The following is a 15,316-nucleotide window of genomic DNA, read 5'->3' on the forward strand; positions in this document are numbered from 1 at the left end:
TGAATACCTTTGTCCTGCTGGGGAACACAGTGATGAAAACACAGACAAGGCGTTGAACTTGTGGATCTCATGGTAGGTGGAGGTGTGAGGCATAATAAACAGCAAGTAAATGAACAAAAGTTGGCTTGTGCTAAGCGTGATGAAGAATGTAAGTGGGCGGAGGTTAGGAAGTAGTGTGGGTAGGCTCGTGATGCGTTGTAATGTTGGTTCCCAAAACATTACATTGAGAACAAGAGCTAATTTAGGATAATTATGGTTGACCCTTGAATGACACGGGTTTGAACTGCAGGGGTCCATTTACATGTGGCTTTTTTCATTAAATACTGTAAATGTATTTTCCTTGTGATTTTCTTAATAACATTTTCTTTTCTCTATCTTTCTTTATTGTAAGAATATAGTATATAATACATACAACATACAAAATATGTGTTAATCAACTGTTTATGGTATTGATAAGGCTTCTGGTCAACAGTAGGCTATACATTTTTTTTAAAGATTTTATTTATTTTAGAGCGAGGGGAAGGGAGGGAGAAAGAGAAGAAGAGAAACATCACTGTGCAAGAGAAACATGGAACAGTTGCCTCTTGCATGCCCCCGGCCTGGGGCCTGACCCACAACCGAGGCATATACCCTGACCAAAAGCAAACTGGTGACCTCTCAATTTGTGGGACGATGCCCAATCCACTGAGCCATACCAGTCAGGGCAGTAGGCTATAATTTTTGAGGGAGTTAAAAGTTATCTATCCCTTAGAAATGTATTATTATTTTCTTTTTTCTTTTTTTTTTTTTTAGAAATGTATTATTCTTTTTAAAGGTCTTTGTGCCACTATAGACTTCTTTAAGAAGAGGCTGCCTTGAGAGTCATTGTTCTAAGTAGATTCTGTGTTTTGAGGGGCAATTTTCTCTCAAAGTTGACAGATTTTATTTTTTTTCCGCATGGATTTTCCCAGAATTTATTCTTGTCTAGAGTGAGAGAATATATGTAAGAGGGCCAGCACCTTATTTTGGTGGAGAATTCTTTTTCTGTTTTAAAAGTTTAAAAATATGTTTACCATATTTTTATGGTGGAATGTTTACTCCTGGAGCCTAGACTGCTAGTGTTATCATGGGAGATGTAATAATTCCAACATTATGGGAATTCTTGCTCTATCTTGATTCCATTAAACCAAGTGTTTTGCATAAGCTTGTAAATCTTGGAAGCTTTATTTTTTTCAGTAGAATAAATGGTATAACGTCATCATGATCCTTAAAATGGATTGTAGAATATTAATGAACTTAAAAGTATTGAGCATAAACCTAAATATTGAAATGGTAAACTGTTATCTAGCCTTCATAGCTTATTCTTTATTTCCAGGTGGACTATAGTGGAGGTTTTGAACCTTTCAGTGTTCTTCGCTTTAACCAGAAATTTGTGGATCGAATAGCTAATCCAAAAGACGTTATCCATTTTTTCAGGCGTAGGGAGCAAAAGGAAAATACAGGTAAACTAGTTATTTTTACAAATGAAAAAAATGCTCTTACAGGGTTTATGTCTAATAAAAGAAGTTACAGTAATAATAGAAAATGTTATTGTATGATTCTAGCATCTTAGACAAATAAACATAGTTGGAGTAATTAAATTTCTTCTAAAAATTAGATAGCAATGATTTTTAAACTTGTGTGGATATCAAAAAGAAATGGAAGGCTTTCTCTGCAGGTGTACTTTTTAAGACAATGCTGAGTACCAACACACACAGATTTTGCAGATTTATTGCTCTAAATATTATTTATTGTACATTATTCATATTCAGAGAATATATCCTCAAATTTTGCGTTATTAAGCACTTCAGCTTTAGACCATACAATGATTGAGGAAGACTCCAGTCTTTTGAAATAGGTGATTCCCATAGTTTGATGTTTCTCATAATCAGGTAGTTTCCAATTATTAATTTACTAAAAACTAATTATCCTTATTTTAGCATTTATAAAAACAGGTTATCTGACTGAAATAGTTGACCCTTGAACAACATGGGTTTAAACTGCATAGGTTCACTTATACATGGTTTTTTTTCAATAAATATGTACACTGTTGTATATGTATTTTCTCTTGCATATGGTATTCTTATATTTTCTCTAGTTTGCTTTATTGTAAGAATACAGTATAATAGATGTAACATACCAAATATGTACTAATTGGCTGTTTATGTTATCCGTAAGATTTCCAGTCTACAATAGGCTATTAATAGTCAAGTTTTGGAGGAGTCAAAAGTTATACGCATATTTTTAACTGTGCATTGGGTTGGCACCCCTAACCCCCATGTTCAAGGATCAATTGTAGTGTTTCTTATAATAAATATGTTAAATATAGAGGCTGTTTTTCTTAGAGCTATCGAGTCAGGATTTTCATAGAAAAATATAGTCCCTGTTTACAAGTAAGCTACCTAGGTTCTTTTTAACTTGGATTTAGTTGGCTTCTATTTTTAGTGTCAAATTCTGATTAAAATTGTGTATGCAGTTAATTCAACCTGAAATAGTCATTTAGATATTTAAATGGAACTCATAGAATACTGTTTTAGAGGAAAAATCTGTATCAGAGAATGATATTTTCATGCTATGCATTTTAATTAGCTACCTATTAATAGTACTTTAATTGTCTATCCTTATCAATCCTTGAAATTTTATGGGTGTAGCATTTATAATAACAGAATATAGAACTAGTACCTTATGTTACCTGAGTTTTATTTATAGTCAGTTTTATTCTAATGATTCCTTTTTTGTTTAAATATTAATTGCTTAATTAATATAATGGCCCCTTTGAATGTTTTACTGAAAGCATTTTTTGTTGCTTTGAGTAACCCTACTACTTAAATACAGGTGGTACATTTTATAAATTACCTGTTGGATGTCTGTAAACTCAGGATAATAACTGTGCTTGCCTCAGAGGATTGTTGTGAGGTTTAGTTGATATTCTGTGTGTAAGTGAGCTCAGTGCCCTGCATTGTAAAATGTAGTAATCATGTTTATGAAGTTATATTAATTTTACTATCTTGAAACTTAAAAAAGATTTATGTTCATTTGTCCTTATCACTTTGCAAGAGGCACACTGAATTTTGTGCCTCTTTATCCTCTATGCTGTTGCATATACTTTTTTCTCTGCCTGAAATAGATTTTCTGCTGCAAGGCTTGATTCAAACAATAGCTGCATTGGATAACTGCACATTGTTCTCAACCTTCTTTAAGAAGAATTAGTTTGTTTCTTCTCCGTGTGTCATATTCTCTGTTCTTACCTCTGTTGTAGTCCTCATCACCTTGTATTGTAATCTTTGGTTTTTATGGGCCAGGATCCTATGTTTTTATTACTGTGTTTTCAACATGAGGTCCAAAACTTGCTATGTAGTTATTATTTGTTTCCCTGACAAAGATAATCAGCAGAGCAGATACTTGACCTTATGTTTCCTGACTTCCTACCCAGTACTCTTTATTCTTCACCTACTGTTTTTTTGAGACAACCATCCTGCTTAGGAATGCAACAAAATACTTTAAGCATGCATCTTATTTCTCTCACAGAATATTAAAAAGGTATGTACTTCAGAGCTGCAATTTAATTAAACATAATTTTTACTGTTTCATCAAGGATATTCTAAAGAGAAATTGTTTTGTTTTGTTTTGAACTGTATGTAGTGATGACTATTAGCAGAGTTCTGAGCTACTACCTTGTCTCATTCCAAGGCACTGGCAGTTTTATCCATGTTTACTTTTGTATTATTAGTGCAAATGTCACTACAGTAGAAAAAGTAAATAGGATTTTAGCATTATTATTAAAGTAGTTTGCACTTTGAACTCCTTAAATGGCTTGGGGAGCCTCAGAGGTCTGTGGACCATTGTGTGACGATAGTTGCCAGAGATATATTGGGTTGGCCAAAAAGTTGACTTGCTTTTTTCTGTATGATGGCTCTAGTAGCACTTAGTTGTCTTTCACTTCATTCAGAACAATTTTGTTAGATGTATTGTGACAACTGTCATATCAGCGTGCATTTTTAAAAAGCTTATCAAGATGGGTGAATTTTTGTGTAGCCATTTTAATATTGAAGATGGAAGAAAATATGCAACATTTTTGGCATATTATGCTTTATTATTTCAAGAAAGGTAAAAATGCGATGTAGGGAGAAGGTGCTGTGACTGATCGAATGTGTCAAAAGTGGTCTGCAAAGTTTTGTGCTGGAGATTTCTTGCTGGATGATGCTCCATGGTTGGGTAGACCTGTTGAAGTTGATAATGATCAGATGGAGATATTAACCCTTGGAGTGCTATGCATAATTGCTAAAATTCATGTGAGAAATGCCAGGCTATTTTGCTGAGAAATGCAGTTTATGAAAAATGTCTATAAAAACATTATTATTCATGATAATTTGCTGGAAATTTCATGACATATAGTAAATACACTCTTCTTTTGTAAGCAGTGTTCTTTGACGCAATTTAGCATATAATTTATGGCACTAAATTTATTATAACAATTATTTTAGAAAATAAATGATTTCCTTCAATATGGCTTTTGAAGTATAATATATGGCATAATATAAAACCTATGATTTGATTTGAAAAACCACATAGCAACATGGATAACAAGCAAGAAGTATGCCACATATGGCATAAGTTTTTGAAAAAAAAAGAAACTTCATAACATACAAAAAAATGAACATAAACGGCATTCACACTAGACATATATCAATAGATATCAAAAGTGAAAAACAGTTTATAAACAAAATGCTAATGCTATACCATGAAGCAATGAAAATGTCCATTAGCAAAAGTTTCCTTATCATGTACACTGCATAGTTTTGATGATTATTGCAAAGATAAATGAAATTAAAAGGACCATTTAAAATGTAAAAATTATAACAGAATTAATATGTCCGTATTTGAACAAGCGTGAAAATTCGAAATTTGGATCAACATGAAAAAAAGTTGTATCAATATATAACCCGAGGTACAAAAAAAGAGAACAAAACATAAAATACAAATCATTTCATTGTTATTTACATTTATAGCCATTGAAAAAAGAGTCGCTGGGAGCGACGCTGGCACTTTGGGGAAAATTTGTCAGTGTAGCTCACAGTGACGTTAACACTCAAAGGGTTAATTGACTGGGAGATAGCCAACATACTCAAAATACCCAAATCAATAAAATTATTGGTGAAAATAAAAAATGTGTCTTATTTTACGGAAAAAATCATGGACTTTTTGGCCAACACAATACTACTTGGAGATATGGAAAACAAATACAGTCTTTAGGGAAAAGACTGTGGCTGTTAGCAAAAATCCCATGTTTTTGCCTCAAAATTTACCACATTGAGCAAGCTGACAGTTGATAAAGTTTGGCTGGACCTCCTCTACTGACAGCAACCTACACTGAATTTGGGAACTTTACATTATAATAGAAGCCGCTGTTTTTTTTTTTTTTAATGGACTTCTTTTTTCTAGGAGAAGAAATCAACTTTGGGCAATTCATTACTAAACCTTCAGAAGGAACAACTCTAAGGGTAGAAGACCTTGTAAAACAGTATTTCCAAACCGCAGAGAAGGTAATTTCTTAATTAGAGTTCACAATTTGAATAATGGCTATCTTATAATAACAGATGTTAATTTAGGATATGTGTAATTGATAGTTTAAATAAAAGGGATCCTCAAAACATTTCCCAGAAGAAATTAGGGTGGCAATTAATTCCTTCATTTATAGCTACTATACACTAATATTAATGTCATTATTTTTGTGACTATATTGTTAATGTTGTTATCCTCTTGTTTTCTTTTTATTGCTGCTGCATAAGTCTGAATCCAGGATTTACATTTTTTGCATCTGGATGTAATTTCAGAATTACAATGTTAATATAGGCACAGGATTGTGAAGCTACTCTTATTGTCATGAATATATGCCATTTCAAGATCCTCTGGTTGTACTGGTTTCCTATTGCTACTGAAACAAATTTCCATAAACCTAGTGGTTTAAACACAACAAAGGTTTATTATCTTACAATTTTGTAGTTCTGAAATCTGACACCAATCTCACTGTACTAAACTTGAGGGTCAACAGGGCTGTGTTCTCTTCTGGAGGCTCCAGGGTAGAATCATTTTCTGATCTTTTCTAGCTTTTAGAGGTGCTCACCTTTTGTGGTTCATGGGCTGCTTCTTCCATCTTCAAAGCCAGCAGTGTTGTATCTCTCTGGCCATTTTTCCCCAGTTACATCTGTCTCTGACTCTCTTCTTCAGCCTCCCTCTTCCACTTTTGAGGATATTCATAATTACACTGGTCTCAGCTGGTTAGTTCTTGGTTTTACAGCCGGCTGATTAGTAACCTTAGTTCCATGTGTAATCTTAGTTCTCTTTTGCCATGGAACATTTTCACAGGTCCCAGAGATCAGAATGTGGACATCTTTAGGGGGCAGTTATCCTGCCTACCACACTGGTTAACGTAATCTTTCTTAGTCATCAGCTGCCACTTCTGGCTTCCACATTTTCACTTATCCTGTACTCTACTCCCATTTCTTATTTTCACTTTCCTTTTTCTGGCTCTTAATATTTATCACTGGGCTTAATTACTGTCCATTGTTTTGTTCTCCCTTTAATAACTGTATGACATTTGTCTTTTTCCCTGGAAATATTATTCTGTAATTTTCGTTGTTCATATAGAATTATTTTGTAAGGAATAGACACTATTTTCTGCATCCAGTGATCTGTATCTGTCTTACAGAATGTGCAGCTCTCACTTCTGACAGAAAGGGGAATGGGTGAAGCAGTACAAGAGTTTGTGTTCAAGGAAGAGAAAGATGCCATAGAGGAATTAGTGAAATACCAGTTGGAAAAAACACAGCGATTTCTTAAAGAACGTCATATTGATGCCCTAGAAGATAAAATTGATGAAGAGGTGAGTGAGTAACTAGTGGGTAATAAGCCTATTTAGACGGTTTCTCTTTAAGAGTAGCTCTGAGTTGCATTCTCTTAAACCACTAATTATTTACTCTGATTTGTTTAGTTTTCTCATCTATAAAATTGAGATCATAAAATGAGATTTCAATCAGAAAACGTCTACTAAATGTCTAGAACAGTCTTAAATATGGTTGATACCCAATGAATGTTAATTTTGTTCTCCATAGATGATATCTTCTCTTGAAGATCATAAAAATGCTTTATATTGAATTTCGTAGGACACAAATTTCTGCTCACTTCCAATGTTAATGAGAAAGGAATTTCAGACATGTAAAACTATACACAACATGATCTCATTATTTTTTAGTGTGTGTGTGTGTGTGTATATATGCAAAAAATGGAAGAAAATGTTCCAGACATTATCAGTGGATATGTTCAGGTAATGGGAATATAGGGGATTATTTTCAGTATTTTCCAAATTCCCTTTAAACAGAAGAACAAAACATTATTTTTAAAACACATTTCCTTTTACTTTAATTTTTTATTATATATTTTTTTGTATTACCATTTAGTCCCCTGCCCCCCACAGTTACCACACTACACATTGTCTATATCCATTAATCCTTTTTCCTTTTTGCTCAATACCTCCACCCCCTGCCTAACCCCACCTAGCTGTCATCTGCTCTCTTATCTATGAGTCTGTCTCTTATTTTGCTTAATTCAGTTTATTAGGATACACATATAAGTGAAATTATATGGTATTTGTCTTCCTCTGACTGGCTTATTTCACTTAGCATAATGTTCTCCAGGTAAATCCATATTGTTGCAGAGGATAAAACTTTCTTCTTTTTTATGGCCGAGTAGTATTCCATTGTGTAAATGTCCCATAGTTGTTTTATCCACTAATCTATTGAATAAAAATTATAGAAGAAAACATAGGCAGCAAAATCGCAGACATAGCTCATAGTAATATTTTATCAGCTATATCTTCCCAGGCAATGGAAACAAAAGAAAAAAATAAATAGGACTATATCAAATTAAAAAGTTTTTGCACAGCAAAGGAAAACGTCAATAAAATAAAAAGACAACCCACAGAATGGGAGAACATATTCACCAATACATCTGGTAAGGGGTTAATAGCCAAAATTTATAAAGAGCTTAAAAAACTCAACACCACAAAAACAAACAACTTGATTAAAAAAATGGGCTAAGGGACTAAATAGACACTTCTCCAAAGAGGACATACAGATGGCCAATAGACATATGAAAAGATGCTTAACGTCACTAGTCATCAGAGAAATGCAAATTAAAACCACACTGAGATATCTCACACCTGTCAGAATGGCTATCAACAATAAATGAACAAACAGACTTCTGGCCAAGGTGGAGGCCTAGACAGACACACAGCATCTTCCTCCACAACTAAGAAAGAATACAACTACCTCAAAACTAGAGACAACCAGAAGTTTCAGATAAATCGAGCTGCATGAAAGTCCAACAAACAAAGGAATAAAGAAGAAATACTCATCCACATAGGTAGAAGAGGCGGAGCCAGGGTGGAGAGGACGCGATGTGGTGGTGGCAGCAGTGGCAGGCAGGCAGAAAGCACGGTCACACGTTTTGAAAAGTAGAGAGGGACACTTGGGGAGTGCTCCCAGCACCAGACCAGACTGCACAGCTCATGATCCCAGTGCCAGGGAAAATAAAGCCTCATTGTTTCTGACTGTGCAAACCAGTGGGGGCTGGGGCAGAGGAAGAAACTGCCGGTCTCTCAGCAGAGTCTGCTTGTTTAAAGGGCCCTCATGGTCCTAGAACATCCACAGATCCACCCATTCTGGGAACGATGGCCAAGGCAACAGCTAGAGAGGCACCAGTCCTATACGAAAGTGGGAGAAGTGCCTGGAAAAGGGGCAAGTGCTGAGCAAGGAGCATTGTTCCCTCTCAGACCCTTCCCCCACATATAGCGCCACAACGTGGTGAAACGGATTGCCTGTACTGATGAATACCTAGGGCTCCACCTCTTACAATGTAACAGGTGCGACAGCTCTACCTAAGACAGAGAGGCAAACACACACAGAAGCCTGTCAAGATGAGGAGACAGAGAAGTATGGCTCAAAAGAGGAATGGATCAAGGTTCCAGTGGGAGAACTAGGCAACAAGGAGATAGCCAACCTAACAGATGAGGAGATAACCAACCTAACAGATGTAGAGTTCAAAACACTGCTGATAAAGATGCTCACAGGCTTGACAGATATGCTTAAGTATGGCAAATGCATAAGGGAAGAAGTGAAGGCTATGTTAAAAGAAATGAAGGGAAATACACACAAAACCAATGGTGAAGGGAAGAAAATGGGTTCAAATCAATTATTTGGAATATAAGGAAGATAAAAAACAGTCAACCAGTACAGAATGAGGAAACAAGAATTGAAAAAAAATGAAGAGAGGCATAGGAACCTCTGGGTTAACTTTAAACATACCAACATCTGAATCATAGGGGCACCAGAAGGAGAAGAGGAAGAGCAAGAAATTGAAAGCATATGTGAAAAAATAATGATGGAAAACTTCCCATATTTGGCAAAGGAAATAGACATACAAGTCCAGAAAGCACAGAGAGTCCCAAACAAGCTAGACCTGAAGAGGACCACACCAAGACACATCATAATTAAAATGCCAAAGGTGAAAGATAAAGAGAGAATCTTAAAAGCAGCAAGAGAAAAGTAGAGAGTTACCTACAAAGGGGTGCCTATAAGACTATCAGCTGATTTCTCAAAAGAAACTTTGCGGGCAAGAAGGGGCTGGCAAGAAGTATTCAGTGTGATGAAAAGCAAGGACTTACAACCAAGATTACTCTGTCCAGCAAAGCTATCATTTAGAATGGAAGGGCAGATAAAGAGCTTTCCAGACAAAGTAAAGCCAAAGGAGTTCATTATTATATGAAATGTCAAAGGGACTTACTTAAGAAAAAGAAGATCAAAATTTTGAACATTAAAATGACAACAAACACAATTGTCAACAACTGACTCTAAAAAGATAAAAACATAATCAAGTAAGCAAATCAGAATAGGAACAGAATCATAGGTGTGGGGATCATTTGGAGGATTATCAGCTGGGAGTGGGGAGGGGGTGAAATAGGGAAATGGTATAGGTATTAAGAAGCGTAATTGGTTGGTACACAATAGGCAGAGGGAAGTTAAGAATAATATAGAGCCCTGGCTGCTGTGGCTCAGTGGATTGAGCGTCGACCTGCGAACAAAGTGCCACTGGTTCGATTTCCAGTCATGGCACATAACTAAGTTGCACGTCAGGTCCCCAGATGGGGGTGCGAGTGAGAAGCAACCACACAATGATGTTTCTCCCTCTCTCCCTCCTTTCTCCTCTCTAAAAATAAATAAATAAATACTTAAAAAAAATAGAATAATATAAGAAATGGTGAAGCCAGAGAACTTATATGTACAACCCATGGACATGAACTAAGTGGGGTAGGATTGCTGGAGGGAAGTGGGGTACTGGGCAGAGGAGAGCAAAGGGAAAAAAATTGAGATTATTGTAATAGCATATTCAATAAAATATACGTAAAATCAATCAACAAACAGTCAAGTACTGGCAAAGATGTGGAGAAAGGGGAGTCCTTTTGTACTGTTGATGAGAATGCAGACTGGTACAGCCTTTGTGGAAAGTATTATGGAGATACCTCAAAAACATTAAAAATGGATCTGCCTTTTGATCTTTTGACTTAGTAATTTTAGTGCTTTTTAGTTAGTTGATATGATTTTCTTAACCCTTTGCCAAATTTTCCTGAAAGTGCCAGCGTCACTCCCAGCAACTCTTTATTCGATGCCTATAAATGTAAATAACAATGGAATAATTCGTATTTTATGTTTTTGTTTCTTTTTTTTACCTCAGGTTATATATTGATACAACTTTTTTTCATGTTGGTCCAAGTTTCAAATTCTTATGCTTCTTCAAATACTGACATTAATTCTGTTATAATTTTTACTTACATTTTAAACGGTTCTTTTAATTTCATTTATCTTTGCAATCGTCGAAACTATGCAGTGTGCATGATAAGGAAGCTTTTGGTAATGGACATTTTCATTGCTTCACTGTATAGCGTTAGCATTTTGTTTATAAACTTTTTCACTGTTGATATCTATTGATATATGTCTCTAGTGTGAATGCTGTTTGTGTTCATTTTTTTTGTATTTTATGAAGTTTTCTTTTTTTCCCAAAAACTTATGCCATATTTGGCATACTTCTTGCTTGTTATCCATGTTGCTATGTGTTTTTTCAAATTATAATCATAGGTTTTATATTATGCCATATATTATACTTCAAAAGCCATATTGAAGGAAATAATTGATTTTTTCTAAAATAATTGTTATAATAAAATAATTTTAATGCAGTAAATTATATGCTAAATTGCGTCAAAGAACACTGCTTACAAAAGAAGAGTGTATTTACTATATGTCGTGAAATTTTCAGCAAATTATCATGAATAATAATGTTTTTATAGACATTTTTCATAAACTGCATTTCTCAGCAAAATAGCCTGGCATTTCTCACACGAATTTTAGCTATTACACATGGTACTCAGAGGGTTAAAGCCTTGTGTTGTCAAGGAACAACTAGTAATATTCAATGCCAAGTACTTTTTTAGTACTGATAATCCATTCAGTGAGACTCTGGATGTGTTGGGTTCATAAATTTTTAACCTGAGTGGATATCTCAGTTAAGTGCCAGAAATAATACATGACCATCCCTACTAAAAGTAAAATACAAAAGTATAAAGCTTCTAGGAGTAAACCTAGATGACCTTGTTATGGTGATGACTTTTTAGATGCAATATCAAAAGCATGATTATGAAAAAAATAATTGGGAAGTTGGACTTCATTAAATTTAAAAACCTGCTCTGAATAAAACAAGAAAATGAGAAAACAGGCCACAGATTAGTAGAAAATAGTGGCAAAAGACATATCTGATAAAAGACTATTATTCAAAATACAAAGAACTCAGAACATTTCAAGAAAACAAACAACCCAGTTAAATAAATGGACCAAAGACTTTAAGAAACACCTCATCTAAGATGACAAACAGATGACAACTAAGCACATGAAAAGATGCTCTGTGTCATGTCATTAAGGAAAAGCAAATTAAAACAACAATGATATTTACCACTACACATTCATTAGAGTAGTCAAAATCAAGACCTCAACAACCCAAATGTTGGCGATGTGGAGCAACAGGAGCGCTCATTCATTGCTGGTGGGAATGCAAAATGGTACAGCCACTGCGGAAGACAGCTGGGAAGTTTCTTACAAAAGTAAACATCCTCTTCCTATATGATCCAGCCATCGTGCTCCTTGGTATCTGCCCAAAGGAGCTGAAAACCTGTCTAGACAAAAACCTGCACATGATGTTTATGGCAGCTTTATTCAGAATTGCCAAAACTTGGAAGCAACCAAGGTGTCCTTCAGTAGGTGAATGAAGAAGTAAACTGTGAAACATCCAGATGGTAGAATATTATTCAGTGCTAAAAAGGAGTGAGCCATCAAGCCATGAAAACATATATTACTGAATATTATGGTAATTACTCAATTAAATGCACATTAATATTAATTAATATTAAATGCAATTAATATTAAATTCATACTACTAAATGAAAGCCAATCTGAAAAAGCAACATAATAGATGATTTCAGCTATGTAACATTCTGGACAAGGCAAAACTGTGGAGACAAAAGGATCAGTGGCTGTGAGAATTAGGCAGGGATCAGGTGAGGGATTGAACAGGTGGAACACAGATTTTTAGGGCACTGAAACGACCTTGTATATTATAATAGTGGACACGTGTTATACATGTGGTCAAACCCATAGAATGTACAATATAACACAGAGAGTAAACCCTACTGTAAATTGTGGAGTTCAAGTGATAGGTTCATCAGTTGTAACAAATGTCCCAATTCTGGTGAGGAATGTTGACAATAGGGAAGCTATGCATGTGTGGGGCAGGAAGTATATGGGATACCTCTGTACCTTTCTTTAAATTTTACTGTGAACTCAAGCTGCTCTAAAAAAAGCAACACAAAAAACCCAAAACATGACCATCCCCACCTGGATGACATCATAACTCCTGCTTGAGAGCTTGTGTGTGTGTGTGCGCACACTCATGTTGGAGCATGGTGACTAATAGCAAGAACTCTGGATCAGCCCACCTGTGTTCAAAATCAAAGCCCTTACTAGCTGTGTAACCAGTGAATTATTTAACCTCTCCGTGCCTCAGTTTCTTCATCTATGAAATGGGGATAATAATAGAACCTCCTTCAAGGTGGTTGTAAGGATTAAACAAATTAATACATGGAAAGTTCTCAGAACACTTGTTGACACATAGTGGCTGCTCAGAATTTTTTCTCTCTCATTTCTGTGAATGACTTAGCACTTTGGGTTTGTGGCATTCTTACATATTATGTCATCTTTTAAAAAAAAGTTACTCCCCCTGCTACTGAATCATAACAAACATGCTGCTACTTTCAACAAACAAATCTGGATCCTATTTCCATTTAGCTACTGCTCTATTTTTTGGTTCATCTTTTACAGCAGAATGCTTTAAGTAGTTTTCTATATTTGCTGCCCTGATTATTCTTCCTCCTTTTTCTCCTAAACCCAACTATTCAGGGGTTTCGACCTCATTTTTCCAGTGAATCTGCTCTTGTCAGAGTCACTAATGACCTCCATTGCAAAGTCCACTGGCAGTTCTCCATCTTAAATTTCACTTGACCTCTTCTTAAACCTTTTTTGTTTTCTTGGTTTTTAGGACTCCACACTCCTGGTTTTCTTTCTACAATACATCCTTGGATGTGTATTCTCAGTCTCTATTGTTGAGTCTTCTCTTCTTTCCAACCTCTTAAGTTGGGGTCCCTAGGACTCCGTCCTTGGACCCCTTGTTCATCTACACACCTCCTTTTGTAATCACATCCAGCTTCCTAGCTTTAACTATTTGTTTGGTGACTTTAAAAACTCAAGCCAAAACCTCTCATCTCCACTCAATATTTCTATAGACAATAGCCTGCTAGATATTTCTACTTGGATGTTTAACAGGCATCTCAGACTTCTAACATTTCCATCATAATTGCTAATTCTCAGACCCTGCTCTATCTGCAGTGTTCTAATGGAAGCATCATTCTTTCATCTGCTCAGACCAGAATCCTTGAAGTCATCCTTGACTCCTCTCTTTCTGTACCTATCTCCTGCCTATAAATCCTTTTGGTTTTACCTTCAAAATATATACAGAATGTGACTACTTTTTACGTTCATTGCTACCAGTGGCCCAAGGCATCACCATTTCTCAGCTAAATTATTCCAGCATCCTCCAAAGTGGTTTCCCTATTTCTTCCCTTGTCCTTTCTTCACACCTTATTTTATCCTCAATTCATTTGTGGGTGATCTTAAAATATTTCAGATGAAGTCACTCCTGCTTTACAAAAGTTCCTTACAGTTACTTACAAGGCCTTATTCAGTATTGTTTTCTGTTACATTTTTACCTTCATATCTAATCTAGCCACATCAACCTTCTTGCTATTTCTTAAACATACCAGGCATGCTTCTGCCCCAGTGCCTTTGCACATATTCTTTCTTTTAAATGGAATAATGTTCCCCAGTTATTTGCAAGATTCATTCCCTTTTAAAACTTTTGCTTATATGTTCCCTTCCCAATGAGGCCTTTCATGATCATCCTATTCAGATATTACCCCAATCCCTTTTCTTGCTTTATTTTTCTGAGCACTTACCAACTTTTGCAGAGATTTCAGAGGTTCCAATATTTGAGAAGACTCACAAGACTCCACTGAGCATACTCAAGGTTTTTATTACAAGGCAAAGAATATGGTACAGGAAGAAAAAGAGTATAGGGAGGTGTTAGCGATCCTACTTGCATATAGTGTACCCTGAACTGAACATCAAGATCTGTGTAGAAGGTCACAGGGGGTCTTTTAAGCCCCTCTGGTCACAGAATCAAGCAATGCTGTCCAACTGGTTATGTAGATTGAAAACCATCAGTAAATAAACTGGCTGGGAGAATGCCAGAGGCTCCTGAGAGATAAAAATAGAGCTTCCCGGTCTAGCTTTAAATTAACTTGATCCCCCATGCCTTCTAAAATAAAATATAACTTCTGACCGGCATGGGCCAGTTGGTTGAGCATAGTCCTGCAAAGTGAAAGGTCGCCGATTCTGTTCCCAGTCAGAGCACACACCTGGGTTGCGGCCCAGTCCCCGGTTGGGGGTGTGTGGGAGAGGCAACTGATGGACGTTTCTCTCCCTCACTTTTCCCCTCCCTTCCCTTCTCCCTAAAAATAAATAAGTAAAATCTTAAAAAGTAAAATACAACTTCTTACACTGTTGACTACCCTTTCTTACACACA

The 15,316-nt window shown here is 35.7% G+C and overlaps 1 protein-coding gene across 1 annotated transcript in view; it reads left to right on the top strand.

Moving 5' to 3' along the window:
* The window catches only part of MRE11 (MRE11 double strand break repair nuclease), a 64,174-nt gene that overhangs the window by 19,692 nt on the left and 29,166 nt on the right, over nt 1-15,316 (top strand). Inside the window, exons 11-13 of the mRNA XM_090265849.1 lie at nt 1,355-1,481; nt 5,461-5,561; nt 6,728-6,901. Coding sequence (XP_090121975.1) covers nt 1,355-1,481; nt 5,461-5,561; nt 6,728-6,901 — 402 coding nt within the window. The remainder of the gene's footprint in view (nt 1-1,354; nt 1,482-5,460; nt 5,562-6,727; nt 6,902-15,316) is intronic.

Source organism: Furipterus horrens, unplaced genomic scaffold (genome assembly GCF_987537825.1).
Source record: "Furipterus horrens unplaced genomic scaffold, mFurHor1.1.pri manual_scaffold_2, whole genome shotgun sequence".
Classification (NCBI taxonomy): domain Eukaryota; kingdom Metazoa; phylum Chordata; class Mammalia; order Chiroptera; family Furipteridae; genus Furipterus; species Furipterus horrens.